The sequence below is a fragment of the Peromyscus eremicus genome, chromosome 3 (genome assembly GCF_949786415.1).
Source record: "Peromyscus eremicus chromosome 3, PerEre_H2_v1, whole genome shotgun sequence".
In the NCBI taxonomy this organism is placed as follows: Eukaryota; Metazoa; Chordata; class Mammalia; order Rodentia; family Cricetidae; genus Peromyscus; species Peromyscus eremicus.
Genome location: NC_081418.1, coordinates 104663421 through 104678576, shown reverse-complemented (window position 1 = coordinate 104678576; position 15156 = coordinate 104663421). Strand labels below are relative to the sequence as shown.

At 46.4% G+C, this 15156-nt stretch overlaps 1 protein-coding gene across 1 annotated transcript in view; it reads left to right on the top strand.

Moving 5' to 3' along the window:
• Positions 1 to 15156, top strand: part of Adamts9 (ADAM metallopeptidase with thrombospondin type 1 motif 9) — a 168628-nt gene that overhangs the window by 146067 nt on the left and 7405 nt on the right. Inside the window, exons 34-38 of the mRNA XM_059258235.1 lie at positions 204 to 298; positions 406 to 500; positions 593 to 726; positions 3223 to 3314; positions 9194 to 9298. Of these exons, the coding sequence (XP_059114218.1) occupies positions 204 to 298; positions 406 to 500; positions 593 to 726; positions 3223 to 3314; positions 9194 to 9298 (521 nt within the window). The remainder of the gene's footprint in view (positions 1 to 203; positions 299 to 405; positions 501 to 592; positions 727 to 3222; positions 3315 to 9193; positions 9299 to 15156) is intronic.

Below are 15156 nucleotides of genomic sequence, written 5' to 3'. Positions count from 1 at the left end.
TCAAACTCAAGTCTTCGTGCTTGCCTGGCAAGCACTCTACTGACTGGACTACCTCTGTCTCCTTGTCTCTCTTCTCCCCACCAATCTCCCTCTCTCTTTAATCTACCCCTTTGGCAGTTCGTGCAGACAATGTGAGGTATTCTGTTGGTAGATACTGAACATCTGAGACAACTGCACCCATTTCTATGATGTGTATTTCCTAGGTGAGCTACCCCAGAACTGCAAGGAGGTAAAAAGACTCAACAGTGCCAGTGTAGATGGAGAGTACTACCTGATTGTTAGAGGGAAGCTCCTAAAGGTGAGTGATGAAGTCAGTCTTTGTGTGCAGACTGTTTTCATGGTCATCTCTGCACTCATCACTCCTTCTGAGTGCCTCTGTTGCATTCTTCCTCACGTATCTTGCAGGTATTCTGTGCAGGGATGCATTCTGACTATCCCAAGGAGTACGTGACGCTGGCCCATGGTGACTCGGAGAATTTCTCTGAAGTTTACGGGCACAGGTAAGAGGCTGGGTCGCAGAAGAGCTTCGGTGCCTGGAAGCCCCTAGAGAAAACGTGCCCATTCTCACCACAGTGCTCTCTCCATTGCTTAGGCTGCACAACCCCACAGAATGTCCCTATAACGGGAGCCGACGAGACGACTGTCATTGCCGGAAAGATTACACAGCTGCTGGCTTTTCCAGTTTCCAGAAAATTCGAATCGACCTGACCAGCATGCAGATCATAAGTAAGTTCAGGGAAGCATCCTGCGGAAGCGCATACCTCCCGTCCACTCGGGGGACACAGGTCCCGTGAGCGGGTAGATATAGAAGGGAGGTCACACAGGGTGACCACAGTCCAGCAGTGACAGCCCTGCCATAGGCTTCAGTGCTGACTTGCGGTGCCTGGAGTGTGGCTGGCATAGATCAGGTCTCTGGTTTATATGGAGTGAGGGAAGGAAAGAGATAAGTATTTGCTCATGGAAGTTTCACCAATGCGTGTTGGGCCTTGGGGCAGCATCCTAGTAGGCGTGGCCTTGGGACCAGGACCTTGAGGATGTGAAGGGGTTAGCCACTGGGTGTCTATACAAGGCAAGGAATAGAGCAGGAAAAAAGCTTCTGGAGGAGAAGGAACAGCAGCTAGGAAACAGTAGCAAAGTCATTTGTAAGACACATCCCCCTCCAGATGGCTCTCCCCAGCACAGAGCACATGCACACATAGGCAGAAAACTAATTTTATCTGATTGTTGATTTATGGAAGAAAAATGGATCCAGAATTCCCCTTCCTAACAAGCCTGCCCATGGCCTGATCTCATACTCTGGCCAGCACTCTGTTTCTGCTGGGCACATTAATCATTAGAGCTGGTAAAGACAGCTAAAATATCTAAACATGTTCTCTTGAATAGAGGAAGAACAGGAATAATGAAGAATTAAATTTTTTCTTATTAACATTGCACCCATAATATTACTCTGGTTTCCTCTTGAGTTAGATTTAAGTGTGATTTGTACGGGGATATTTTTTTATTTGCTGTCAGCTATACAGATTAGAGTTAGATGCACTAGTTCTGTGGTTTCTTTGTTGAGAAAAATGCCCCAGGTTTAGTTCATCAGGGTGGGGCTCATGACCCTGTCTCCCGAGCAACCTTGCCTTTAAACCCTAATCCACTGAGGACCTATAGGAATTAAGTTGCAGTTAAGTTGCTAAGGGAGGGAGACACATTTTCTTTAGTGATGTGGCCATGGATAATTTGCCCTTTAAATAACCTCTCACCCATATTCCTCTAAGTGACTGTAATGAAACTTACTGGGTCACACACGTGTGAAACTTACTGGGTCACACACGCATGAGAGATACAAAAATAGGTGCAGTACCTGGGAAGAGGAAGGCGTTGCGTAGGCATGGGAGGGGGACAAGAGAAGGTAATGGGGTCAATATGGTCAAAAGACGTAATGTGTGTGCATATGTGTATGTGAAGGGGCCATAACCCACGATTACATATAATTAATATATGCTAATGGAAACTTTAAGAAGAAAAGACCCCAGCGAAGAGCCACTAAAGTGACCGAGGATGTCTTTGCTTAAAAACGGGAGTCCCAAATTTCTTTCCCATGAAAGCAGAGTTTGCTGTGGAAAGAGTTAGGCCTGCAGCAGTTCCTAGAAGGGCAGAAAGATTTAAAAACAAAAAACAAACAAACAAAAAAAAACCAAAAAAAAAAAAAAAAACCAGCCGGGCGGTGGTGGCGCACGCCTTTAATCCCAGCACTCGGGAGGCAGAGCCAGGCGGATCTCTGTGAGTTCGAGGCCAGCCTGGGCTACCAAGTGAGTCCCAGGAAAGGCGCAAAGCTACACAGAGAAACCCTGTCTCAAAAAACCAAAAAAAAAAAAAAAAAAAAAAAAAAAAAAACCAAAACCTACTGGGCCACCACAGCCACCCCAGCCACCCCAGCCACCCCAGCCACCCCGGCCACCCCGGCCACCACGGCCACCCCGGCCACCCCGGCCACCATGGCCACCACAGCCACCACAGCCACCACAGCCACCACAGCCACCCCGGCCACCACCTGCATCCCCTCTGCAGTTCACTGTTTATCCTCCTGTGCATTGTGGAGCTTCGAGGAGCGGCAGCGGGTTAGAAAATAACTGTGGATCAACACTGTTTTTAGTGGCTTTTCTCCCCACTTTGAAACTGTAAGCTAGCCCCGAACTTGAGAAATTGCCATTAATAACTTCAAGATGTGTGTTCTAATTGTTCTACATTCTGGCAAGAATCGGGCCTAGGCCACAGGAGGACAGAGGAAACTTGGGGGATGGCCCCTAAGTGGCTAGAAATACTTCCCTGGCTTCTTGCCCTGTCCTTAAGCTGGGCATGTGGGGTAACAGGAGGTTCACCCGGGCTCAATTACCGCACTTAAGTGATTCCTATTTATGTAGGAATCAATTCTAAGGTCACGTTAAACCTCCTTTTGGCTCCCATGCCCTATGGAGACGGCAGTCAGTGCTGATAAAGGCCAAGGAAAGAAGCTCTCAGAACCGCAAGTGTGGCGGGGAGAACACCAGTGCACATCTGGATCCATTTGCTCACTAATAATTGGAGTTATTTCTTTCTCTCCCATCCCTCCCTCCTCCTCCTCCTCTTCTCCCTTCTTTCTTCTTCTTCTCCCATCTCCTTATTAACATCCTGTCCCTTCCACACTTCTCTCCCCTGCCTTTCTTTCTCTCCCTTTAACCCTTTCCCCACCCACAGCCACCGACTTAGAGTTTGCAAGAACAAGTGAAGGACATCCCGTCCCTTTCGCCACTGCTGGGGACTGCTACAGCGCCGCCAAGTGTCCACAGGTATGTCCTCAAGCCTTACAGCCTCCCATGAATCCTCTGCTCCCCCTGCTTCCCAGGCCCCCTCTGTCCGAGTGTTCCTACAGTTAGCATGGTTGATTGTGGCACAGTTTGGCTGCCCTGCCTCAAGGGCCTCGCAAATGCTTTTGGAGTCTAACCCAGGAGTGCGACTCCTAAGAAACACTCACAGCCATAGGCATAACTTCTGCCTTCAGCAAGATGCGTCAGGCATCATGGCCAAGACTTAGAAATGAATCAGATGTTGGATGGCAAAGACTCGGTTTGATGAATAATGGCTCAATAAATGAATACTGCAGTCAGTAGAATGTTGGTTAATGCTTAATGACGGACTTTCCATCAACAAAATGCATGCTGTATAGCATTTTCCGGTTTTTATGGTATAAATATTCTCCCTGTGACTGATTTAAACTCTCACTGACAGTGTGTCACTAAATGATCTGGTGGTACAGATCTGAAATCTCAGATATTTCGGGAGGATGAGGCAGGAGGATTGGAAGTTCAAAGCCTACCTGGGCTACAAAATGAGTTATAAACCAACTTGGCAACCTAGGCAGTTAGACCTTACCTCAAAAAAAGCATTGGCACTCATACATAAGACCACAGATCCATCCCCAACACCTACCCAAACAAACAAAGAAAAGAGGAGAAAAAAATATTACATGTGAGCCTCAGCATACCAATTTGTCATTATAAATTCTGATATTACAAAATATAGAAAAACACATGGTATTATAGAAGAGAAACCAATGTCAAAAATATAGCATGTACCATGATCCTATCTGTGTGCTTTGGGTTGCTTTTCAGTGTGTGTGTGTGTGTGTGTGTGTGTGTGTGTGTGTGTGTGTGTGTGGTGTGGTGTGGTGTGTATTGTGTTTGTGTTGTAGTGCTTGGAATTGAACCCAAGGCCTCTTGCATGGTAAACACCTGCCGTACAGCTGAGCTACACTGCCAGCCTCTGTTTTCTCTTAAATATTTCTTGAGAGTTTCATGAGTACTGAATTTACATTATTCCAACCCTCCCCTCTCCCCGGCACTTTTTAAAATGTGTATTGGTACAGAAAAGATCTGGAAGGAGGGTTTTTTTTTTTTTAATATCTGTGGGGTGTTTAATGGTTTTAAATAAATAAATATTAGAACCGGAGGTCTCAAGATTTACAAGGCATACTTGGGCCTCCTCTGACTCCGTAAATGTTGAGCTTCTAGAACAGTCTCAGCAAATGAGCTGCCCCTTCTTTTACACTTACTCCGAGCCAGGTCATATCTTTGTTGTTGGAAACTCACAATGTCCAAGCCCGAGGAACCCATTGCCCATGAGGAGAATAAAACATCAACAACCGTGACATGACATTCTAAAAGTCCCCTTCGCCTGAGCCTTGGGGCTCTGGAGGTGTCTTGATTCCATCTGTTAGCTCTCCTGCAGATGTATAAAATTTGCAGTGTTCATACCAGAAATGCAAGCTAAGCGTCTTCCCCTCTTCCTGCCCAGGCTACGGTCACAGGCTTTCTTGCCTCTTCCAAGCCTTTGGGGATATGCTCAGTGTTCAAGTGTTAATCAGCCTGGACTAATTTTGCAAAAATGGCCAGTAGCTTTTGCAAGAAGTGTCAGCACTTGGAGTATGCTGAAGAATCCTCTTCTAGACAGGAAAACATAGCTCGCTCTTTCCTTTGATTCTCGTGGGTCTTTGCAAAACTGCCGTTAGCCTGTGCTGGGAGTTTCCCACTTGTGAGCATTCAGGAGTCTGGCATTAGGATTGGAGGATGCATTCAGAGTCCCAGACATTATCTCTGAAGGATGGGTGGCTTTGTCCCCAACCACAGATTCCTCCAAACTCACCTGTCCTCAGAATGTTTTGTGAGCCTCCAGCTTTAGGCAGCAACAGTAAGCATTTTAGAGGCATGGTGGGGGCGCCCTGTGGGAGAAAGAAAAGCAGCACAGGACATAATGGTTAGAGGGGATTTTCCTCCTTCATCAAGGAATTCCAAACGTTTGCAGTGCAGTTTCTTCGGAGCGTGGAGGCTCCAAGCATCCTCTCTGTGTGGCTCCCATTTCAGTAGCTAAGAGGCTGACCCTGCCCTGGTCGGGTGTCTCAGAATTTTCTCATTTCTATGCCTATCCTTTAGGAAGTTAACTCTTCAGTAAGTGAAGGGTAATTTGTTTTTATGTATTTTAATAACTCATTCACTAGACTCTAATAAGAAGTGGTTGTTAAGTAGGAAAATGCTATGCCAGGGAGAGGATTTCTATTTTTTTGTTATTTTTTCTATTTATATTCATAGAGGATTTCTATTTTTCTATTATTTCCAGTTCTTTGGACTCTATTGGGTTCCTTCAGGATTCTTTAAAAATTGATTGAGCATTGACCATAGTGATGAAAAACCTGAGGTTTTTTGTTTGTTTGTTTGTTTGTTTGTTTGTTTCAATTTTCCAGGGAAAGGTTCATAGGCAGCCTGACGAGGCGCAGTCTGCAACCTCGTGTCTGAAGTCAAAGCAGAAGGAGGCTCTGTTTAGCCTCTGTTTCCTGCTCTTCACTTTGTCTTTGCTTTAAAAACTTGCTTTTCAGTCCAAGGAAATTCCTGGAAGCATCACCTCCACAGAATACGGTTTTTTATGCTGATCACGGTAAACTCAGCATTGTTTCCACGGACACTGATATTAATCACTCACCTTTATTGAGAATTTTCTGTACTTCAGGCATTGTGCTTAACATTCGTAAGACATTAGTGCGGAGTCTCAGCTTTCCATCCCCTTGAGATGAAATTCTAACTTTTCCAGAGCACACAGATGTCTCTGGACAGGCTGGATTTGATTTCAAGCTGTCTGAATCCCTCTCCACTATGGTAGGTGGGTCCTTCTCACCCTGTTACCAAGAAGATCCTGCCACATTCACGCTTGTTGGACAAGAATAGGACCCCTCTTGGTCTGAGTACCTCTCCTGCAGACCTCTGGAGATCATCTAGCATGTGTATAACTCTCCATTTCTCTCCCTCCTAAATCAAGAGTCAGTTGTTACACAAGACAGGAGGGGCAAATACGTCCCACAACAGAGACAGAGAGACCACGCGGTCTTTTCTTCTCCAGGGTTCTTAGTTTTCAGAATGCCAGTCAGCTAGGATGTTTATGGAAAGTGCAGGTCCTTCAACCAGAAAATTCGGAAGAATGAGGAAGACAGACCTGCTGCTGCCTTCAAATGTGTCCCCCTGCTGAGAGTATGGACCCACAAGGTTACAAGGAGCACGCTCAGTCACAGGCAGCCCAGAGTGTTAGTGGCATTGTAAGGACAGGAGCTAGGCCCAGCATCTACTTTCTGACCAGATCTTGCTTCTGCAGCGCAGCAAAACGGTGTGTGTGTGTGTGCGTGTGTGTGTGTGCGCGTGCGTGTGCGTGCGCAGGTTGTGAGGGGGAAGCGAGCAGCCCTTCGTGACTGTGTGATGTGGGACACTATGGATGGTGGGTCCTGCTCCTCTGAGTAGCAGTGACCGTGAGATAAGGAAGCGACCAGTGGGATCTGAGCACGACAGTGTACACACCTGCACTCTCAATGCTCAGGAGGTGAAAACAGGAAGACACTGCGTTCCAGGCAGCCTGGGCCACATAATGAGACTTTCTCTCCAAACTGTCTTGCTTTTTTAATTTTTAAAACTTGGGAAGGAAAACAAAAGGCCAGCAACACAAAATTGTATGAGGAGATTGGCATGGAAGTCCCGGTCTGGTTGTATTCACAAACACCTGGATTGAGACGACTCAGTATAAGGACTGCTAACATCTACACAATATAGTCATTACAAATATCTAATAATATCTCCTACTGTCTGACAGGCCAGGAGCTAGGTAAAATATGGGGGGGAGAGGGGCTTCCATCCCATAACCTCCTTTTCAAAAGTTTGGTCTTATTAACCCATTTTATTGACGGGCTGGGGAAGTAAGCCACTTGCTTATAACCCACGGAAGCAGACGCAGGAGGGGGTGTTGTGGAATGAATCCATTGTTTATTCCCGAGATTTCTCACACTGGGCACTTTGGACCTTGAGGATCAGGGCTGGATAACTCAGAGACAGGGGGCTGTCCTGTTACTTACAGGTAGTCCCACGGAGTCTTTGGTATCCCCCTGTTGAGTAAATCCCTCTCCTGCCACCATCTGGGATGGCTCTAACTGTCTGTAGACATTGCCACATTTCTTCTGAAGACAAATCACCCCCACCGTGACCACTGGCTGCTCACCACACAGAAACCCTCTTTCCTGTCTTATGTGCATGGTGCCCCAGCTCCAGAATGGTTTGCAAGTTTCATTTGCTTCTATTTAAGAAACTGGTAGGAAGAAAATTCCAGCGCCACACCTCATCCTGGAGTTTCAGCAGAAGATCTCAGATGCGCTGCTTACTGGAAAATCGATCAAGTGTCAGTCACGTTACTGCTGATAACTAGTATAAACAGACAAAGTGATACTGAGCCCCTCCCCTAAATAATTATGATTAGACTAGGCAAATTAGAAAATGTAGGAATGACGCTCGTGTTTTGTTTTGTTTTGTTTTTCGAGACAGGATTTCTTAGTGTAGTTTTGCGCCTTTCCTGGAACTCACTTTGTAGACCAGGCTGGGCTCGAACTCACAGGGATCCGCCTGGCTCTGCCTCCCGAGTGCTGGGATTAAAGGCGTGTGCCACCACCACGCAGCAACGCTCGCATTTTGATTGTAGATACTGATATTTATACTATCGACCACATGAGATTTTATTTTATGTATTTTTTTATTTACTTATTTCTCCTAGAGTTTTGTTTTTGTTTTATGGCGGGGTTCCCCAGGTAATGCAGATGGCCTGGATCTGACTGCCATCCTCCTGTCTCAGTCTCCTGAGCATTGGGATCACAAGCAGGGACCACCACATCCAATTTATATGTGGCTAATTTCATTTATTCCTAGCTACAGTAAATGAGGGAGGTATGTGCGTTACCTTCCATTTTACCCGCGGACTAAGGGAGATCTCGAGAGGCTGGAATCTCCTCTCTCTCTCTCTCTCTCTGGGATCTAATCACTGCTGAAGGAGTTAACTCATTCATACCAGGGTTTGGTTGTGAGTGGCACCTCTGTGCTTTAACTTTTGACAAATAATCCTGAGAGCATGTTCACGTAGAACATTCTCAGCTGGGAACCCGCCAGTGGTGGAGATAGTTTTGAAAGAGAGGAGAGACCGATACACTGCACTGGCTTCTAAGAGATAAATATCAAAGCACCCAGACCACACACCCTAGGGGCCTTTGGGAAATCTGTCCCTGGAGTAAGGCTGGGGGGAAGAGGGTAGAGAGGGTGGGGGTGGGAGCTTCTTCAGCAGGCCAAACGCGCCCTCTCGTGGACGCTCTGGGAAACGCGCCTCTGCTTTGAACTCACACCCAGCGGTGCTTGGTACACAGTGTGCTTGCTCTTCGCCCCAGGGGAACTGGAAGCCCAGGAAACTTTGGCAGCTAGATCTTGTTAGAAAAATTACACTGTGGCATTTTGGTCGTGAAGGAATCTGATAATTGTGAACAACATCAGAGTTGCTGTGCTACGGAGGCCGACTGGAGGAAGCTGTGAGAGAGGATTTAGAAGTCAGTAAGAGATGACCTGGGCGCTCACAGTGTTCTAGAGGGAGTTAATCGCCTGCGATCCTGGGTTTCACCATCTGTAAACAAAATCCCCACCTAGAAATCATGAATGTGAAAGCGTGTGGCTCTGGCAATGGAAAAACAAAATACCTTCAACGATGCGTGGCCATCAAAACTAATTAACACCCTTCTCCTTCCCAAAGTGCCTTTGAAAGTATCAGCTTTGCTTTGTGTGGTATGTCACGTGGGCTGAAAGTCTTTTGCACTGGCCTTGTGTTCCAGGGGCGTTTTAGTATCAACCTTTATGGGACCGGCCTGTCTTTAACGGAGTCTGCCCGATGGACATCACAAGGGAATTACGCCGTTTCGGACATCAAGAAGTCTCCGGTAAGACTGCATATTGTTTTGGGGTGGAGGATGGCCCTTGCTTTCATTTTGTGAGTTTGGTGGCTGTGGACTGCAGGAGCCAGTGTGCTTTCCCACTCTTCAAACTCTTTACTCCCCCAAAGTGCCAGAGAGAAAATGTAGAACGTAAATACAGGAAGGAGTGAGCAGGGGGGTCTCATCTCACCTGGTTGGAGCTTTTCCCACCTGGTAAATGCTAAGCTGTCCAGGCACCTGGGAGGACTACCTAATCAAAAGGGGACCGGGGGTTAGGGGGTGGATGTCTAGAATACACACAGCTCAAACGTCTTTACTAGTCAATGTAACTCGCCTATATGAACCTAGGAAAACGATGTTTTGTTTTGCTCCTGCTTTGTTCTGCTCAAAAACAATTGCAGTTCCGAGAGGAAGAGGTTATGGGTGATATTTTCTGGGAAGTTAGGGATACCCACACGGCTTCTACAATAATCCACTTTGGGGCCACCCTGCACCTAGCGCACAAGGCGCGCCAGCAACACTGGAGCGTATTGAAATGCAGGCGTGAGGGTCCTGGTCTGCTGGGTCCAGTTCTGGAGCTGAACAAGCCCCAGGTGATTGAAAAGCGTGGCACAGCCAGAGAATCAGCCATCCTGTGTACAGTGGAGCCACCTGGGACGTTTAAATGTACCGTCTGGTCCCTGTGACCAGGTTAAGGGATCCAAACCTCCGGGGCTGTGTCTCCATGGTGATTCTGATGGGCAGTGAGGCAGAAACTCCCCCATCCCTTACAGCCCTTCCGTTGAGTTCCAGTGAGAGGGTCCCCTGGAGACATAGGAAGTTTCCCCATTCCTGTTCAGTTGTCCCTGCACATGTGAGTCATGAAGAAAAGGAAGAGGGTGAAGAAAACAGCCCCGAGTCCAGAAGAGTGTGGCCAGATGAGGCTCAGCTACTTGGTTAGTTAGGACTGCAAGTTAGGACCGCAAGGCCACGGGAAATGGATTTTTTACTATTTCACTAAGATCATATAGGACGTTTATATACTTTAAAACAGTCTGTCCCCAACTAGGGGGGAGCACACCTGTAACTTCAGCAATAGGGAAGCTTTAGTTTGAGGCCAGCTTGAGTTACCTACCTAGACCCTGTCTCCAAACCCCCAGTTCCACAACTACTGATAAGTAAAGGTGATGTGGTGCTTATCTGAAATTCATATATGACTGGTGTCTGTGTTTTCTCTTGCTAAATTTGGCAATCTTTTCAAGCATGCTGCCTTGGGTTAGAACCAGAAGATGAAGGAGCAAAGCCCCAGGATGGGGGAGGTCCCATTCTGACTTTCTCAGGAAAATGTGTTTCCCGACCCCCTTTTAAACTTCTGGAATTGTATCTGTATCTCAAGTCCTCATTGTGCCACCAAGCTAGTCAGGGATCACAAATCTGAGTCAATGGCCACATTGATTGCTCATGATTTAATCATAAGTATTGCCCTCCCACCGAGAGGAACAGAGACAGTTGAAATGGCACAGTGACCTTTGACTGCACCCTGATATTACAATATCCTTCCCCGACCCCAGATCTATAGGGGTTTTTTTTTACAAGAAATAAAATTAGTATGTTTTATTGTGTTCATTTTTTGACATGTGTAATATGTCTCAATGACCAAAATTGAAAATGTTAACTGTTTTAGATATGGTTGGATGAAATCATCTTTGTTTTATATATATACATATACATATGTATATATGTATTTACAATTCTGCTAGACTATTTCAGTACTGAAATTTCAGCCAGAAATTAAAAATAACTAAAGGCTGTGGTGCCATCTTATGGACATGTTGAGTACTGCAAGGATGTTTCCCACCCTCTGAGAATTTTGCTTGAGCTGCCGAGCTTTCTTCCTCCTCCTCCCCTCCCCATCTCCCTCCTTCTCCCCCCCTCCTTCTCCCCCTCCCCCTCCCCCTCTCTCCCCTCTCACAAGCTGGTTTCCTACCTCCTGGCAGTCTAGAGCTGCGCCGCTGTTTTAGCTTGAGAGCAGCATCCCCTAGGGGTAATCTATAAAAATGGACTCCCAGAACTGTTGTGGTTGGGGGAAAAGTACAGCTGGTGTTCTCTTCCTGAAGAACACCTCCTACCTCCAAGACTCAGGGATCATCACGGAGCAGGAAGTGGAAACATTGTAAGAGCCACAAGGTGTGGACATCTGCAGCAAATGTGTCTGAGTTGCTCTCCATGAACTCACAACGGCTGCGGCTACGCGCACCAGCGGATCTGTGGTGCCACTTGAAGCCGGGGACGCCACCTCACCCCTGCGGACAAAGTTCCTGTGCACTTCCTTGTACACAGTGGAAAGAACCCTGACACCTGTCTTTACCTGAGACAAATCATGCTTGTCATTCAAATGCAGTGCTTTGCTGGCCCTCAGTAGATGCCTGAAATCTCAGGAAATGCCAAACTCTAAGCATACTAGCTTTCCTCTGTCCGTTCATTCCTCTGATGGCTTAATTTATAAATAGGGCACAGTAAGAGACGAACAACAACTTCTAATAAAATAAAAGCAATTAGAACAACATATTATAAACAAAGATGTGCGAATATGTGCTTGCCTCATCAAGTGATGATGTCGCATGGGATGCCTACGAGATGAAGTGAATGAGCAAGATCTGTGATGGAGTGTCGGGCTGAATCAGAGCTGTTCGAGCACAAACCGTGATAGCAGAGCAATTGACGTGATAGCGGGGATGCTCTGAGTTACTAAGGAGCAGGTGTATGTATGCCCTGGGTACATTGGAGAAATGAATGAGTCCCATGCCAAGTGAAATTTTAAGGCGCAGGGAGCATGATAGTGAAAAGTTTCATCATCTTCAGAGAGGCATGTATTTTAAAACTTAGGAATTTTTTTTTTTAATTTCTATGTCATATGTCCAAGCCATACTGTTCAAGCCAGATAAAAGAAACTGCAAAGAGAAAAACCCTGATAGGTACAGGGCTTCCAGAGCTGCTCTTTGTTTGGAAACTTCCACATTGACTCTGGACCCTTCCAGCTTAAGTGGGACAGCAAGTGAGAAGGAGGGTCAAATTTTCCAGGTGTCAGATTGAGAATGTGGACAAAGAGGTACATGCCTGATAGTCCTCCGTGGTGGGCTCTGTCTAACTTGCAACAGTACAGCCGTTGGCTGTGTGGTGAAGGCCCTCCGTGGCTGCAGAGAGGAGGCGGCCTCCATCCATACTGGAGGGCCCCATACATAGAGTGTGGGTGCTCATCCACATTGTCACCTTGGGTTCTTGTGAAATCAGGGCAGACAGATAGCAGCTGATGCTGTGGCACCTTCGCAGACTTGCGGCTGGCTTACTGCTCATTTGCAGAAGCTGGCTGAGGCTGCCTGCTGGAGGTAACGACATGCGGTCTGCAGGTTGAACCTGGGGGAGCTGGCCACACCCCACATCGGACTTCCAGGCCAATGCTTGTTTGGAGGGTCTGATGAATTCTCGCTTTCTCAGCTTAGAGCCCCGCATACGAACTAAATGGACAGAAGCAAGACCATGACTCAGGTGAGAAATGAGAGAAAACGTCCAAGTTCTGAGCTTGGGTGCCAGGAACATTCTGGCCCCCTAACTCCAAATGTGCTCAGGGCATAAAAGGGCTCTTCAGACCAGTTTAAAGGTCTGCTGTTGTCCCATTCACCATGTTCGGGACTACCTAGGGCCAGCAGCTGGGAGGGAGCCCACTTGTAGCTGGTTGGGGTTGGTGCTCAGGGTTTTTCCCGCCTTCCTTATGTGCCTGGGGAATTTTAAGGCGCAGGGAGCCTGTTCTCTGGGCCTGCAGTCTACCAGGGATTCCTTGTGCTATAGAAAGGATTGTTATAATAAATAATAAAATATAATAAAATAGTTGCTTTATAAAGTAATGAAAGTTATATTGTGTGGAGCAAACAGGCTTTTCCTACCTCTGAATTCCTTTATAACAACTGAGTTAAGAAATGAACATAGCCAGGCGGTGGTGGCGCACGCCTTTAATCCCAGCACTCGGGAGGCAGAGGCAGGCGGATCTCTGTGAGTTCGAGGCTAGCCTGGGCTACCAAGTGAGTTCCAGGAAAGGCGCAAAGCTACACAGAGAAACCCTGTCTCGGAAAAAGAAAAAAAAAAAAGAAATGAACATAAATGTTTATGCACGCATGTACATGATGTAGTAGAACCTCATGTATGTGCATGGCCTGCCTTCCAACTTGTGAAAATCCACTATTCACCAGATACTCAAGGCATTCCACAGACCTGCAAAGTGGAGTTCTGTAGATTCACCTTTTTTATACATATACATTTCAGTCTGCGTGTTTCTATACATGGAAACCATACAGTGCTTATGCATCTATCTATATGTACATAGTTGTCTGAGAACTGTGTTTGGGGGAAAATATACGTGCTGTGTTTTGTAGGAAGTTTCAGAAAAAGTTAATTTGGCATGTCATCTTAACCCTAACATTTCATTTTAGGTCCTAAAACTATGTCTTTAATTTTTAATATTGCCTCCTTCCCCTTCCACTAAAGACAGGCAAATGAACGTACTTCCATTAAAGATACCCCCCCCCCACCAAATCTTAGGCATCATCTTCCCCAAATCCTATCCACTGAGAAAAATTAAAGGCTTAGTGAAAGCTGAGAATACAAACTATGCCTAATGAGGCTGTGAGTCATTCACTTCATTTATATGCAACAGTTGGAGCTATTATTAACAAAATATTTATTTAAAAGAGAATTAGATTGTAATAAAGAAATAAAAAACAGAGTTTCATTGCATGTCAGTGAGGGCTTCTAATTCCTTTTTTTTTTTTTTTTTTTTTTCTGAAAGAAGCTGTCTCCATGGCAGCCATATTTTTCTTACAGTGTGGTTTGGGGTTTTATTTTGTTTTCAACCTGGCAGCTGCTGGGATGCTGACATGCTAGGACCATCTTCAGCATCATCAGAGGTTAGTATCATCATAGATAATTTAACTTAGCTCAACTTTTGTCTGTTTTGCCTAAATTAGCAGAGTCTCCGTGGAGGAGATGGTGTGCCTACTGTGAAGCCAATATTAACTTGATTTTTTTTTCAATTTATGACTGCCCAGGCCTTTTCTATTCAATGAAGGCAAGCTAGGATGGAGGGCTTCACAAGACTACTTTGTAAAAACAGAGAGAGAGAGAGTCAGCAAAGCTCTGAGTTCAGTCCCCAGAATCCACATAAAAGTAGCTGTCTGGGCGTGGCCGCACACACAATTCCAGCACTGAGATGGGCGGATCCCTGGGCCTCACTAGCCGGCCAGTCTAGCCTGTTTGTGGAGTGCCAGGCCAGTAAGAGCACCCTGTTTCTGCCCCCGGTTCCACACATACACACAAGCCATGTGTGTGTTTACCTGCACACACAGATACACACACAAATGCCTCCGTGATAATGATGGCTAATACCTGTTAAGCACACAGGTTAAGAGGAGTCCTGTGCCAATGGATGATGTGTGTTTCACTTCAGCAAAATATGAGGAGAGACCTGTTTGCCCATTTTACAGATGCTCCGGGAACCCACGGCTTCCAGAACTTCTTTAAAGAGGCCGATCCCAAGCCAATGCGTTAGTAATCCCAAACCCTGCAACCCAACCAAAGCAACCAATGCATCAGGAAAGAGGCCCTGTTGGCTACACACCTGCATTCCAGAGCCTGTCCTCTGATGGATTGGGAGAGTCTAGGCTGAGCTTAGTGTTGATGGTGCTGAAGATAGTCCTAACATGTCAGCATCTTGACAGCCACCAGCCCTCTGCTTACAACTGGTGTCCTGCTTACAGTTCCTGACTGGAGAGCCAGAGGCTCCAATATCTACTCCCAGACCTAGCTCAGTACTCGGGAGCCAGGACCAAATGGGT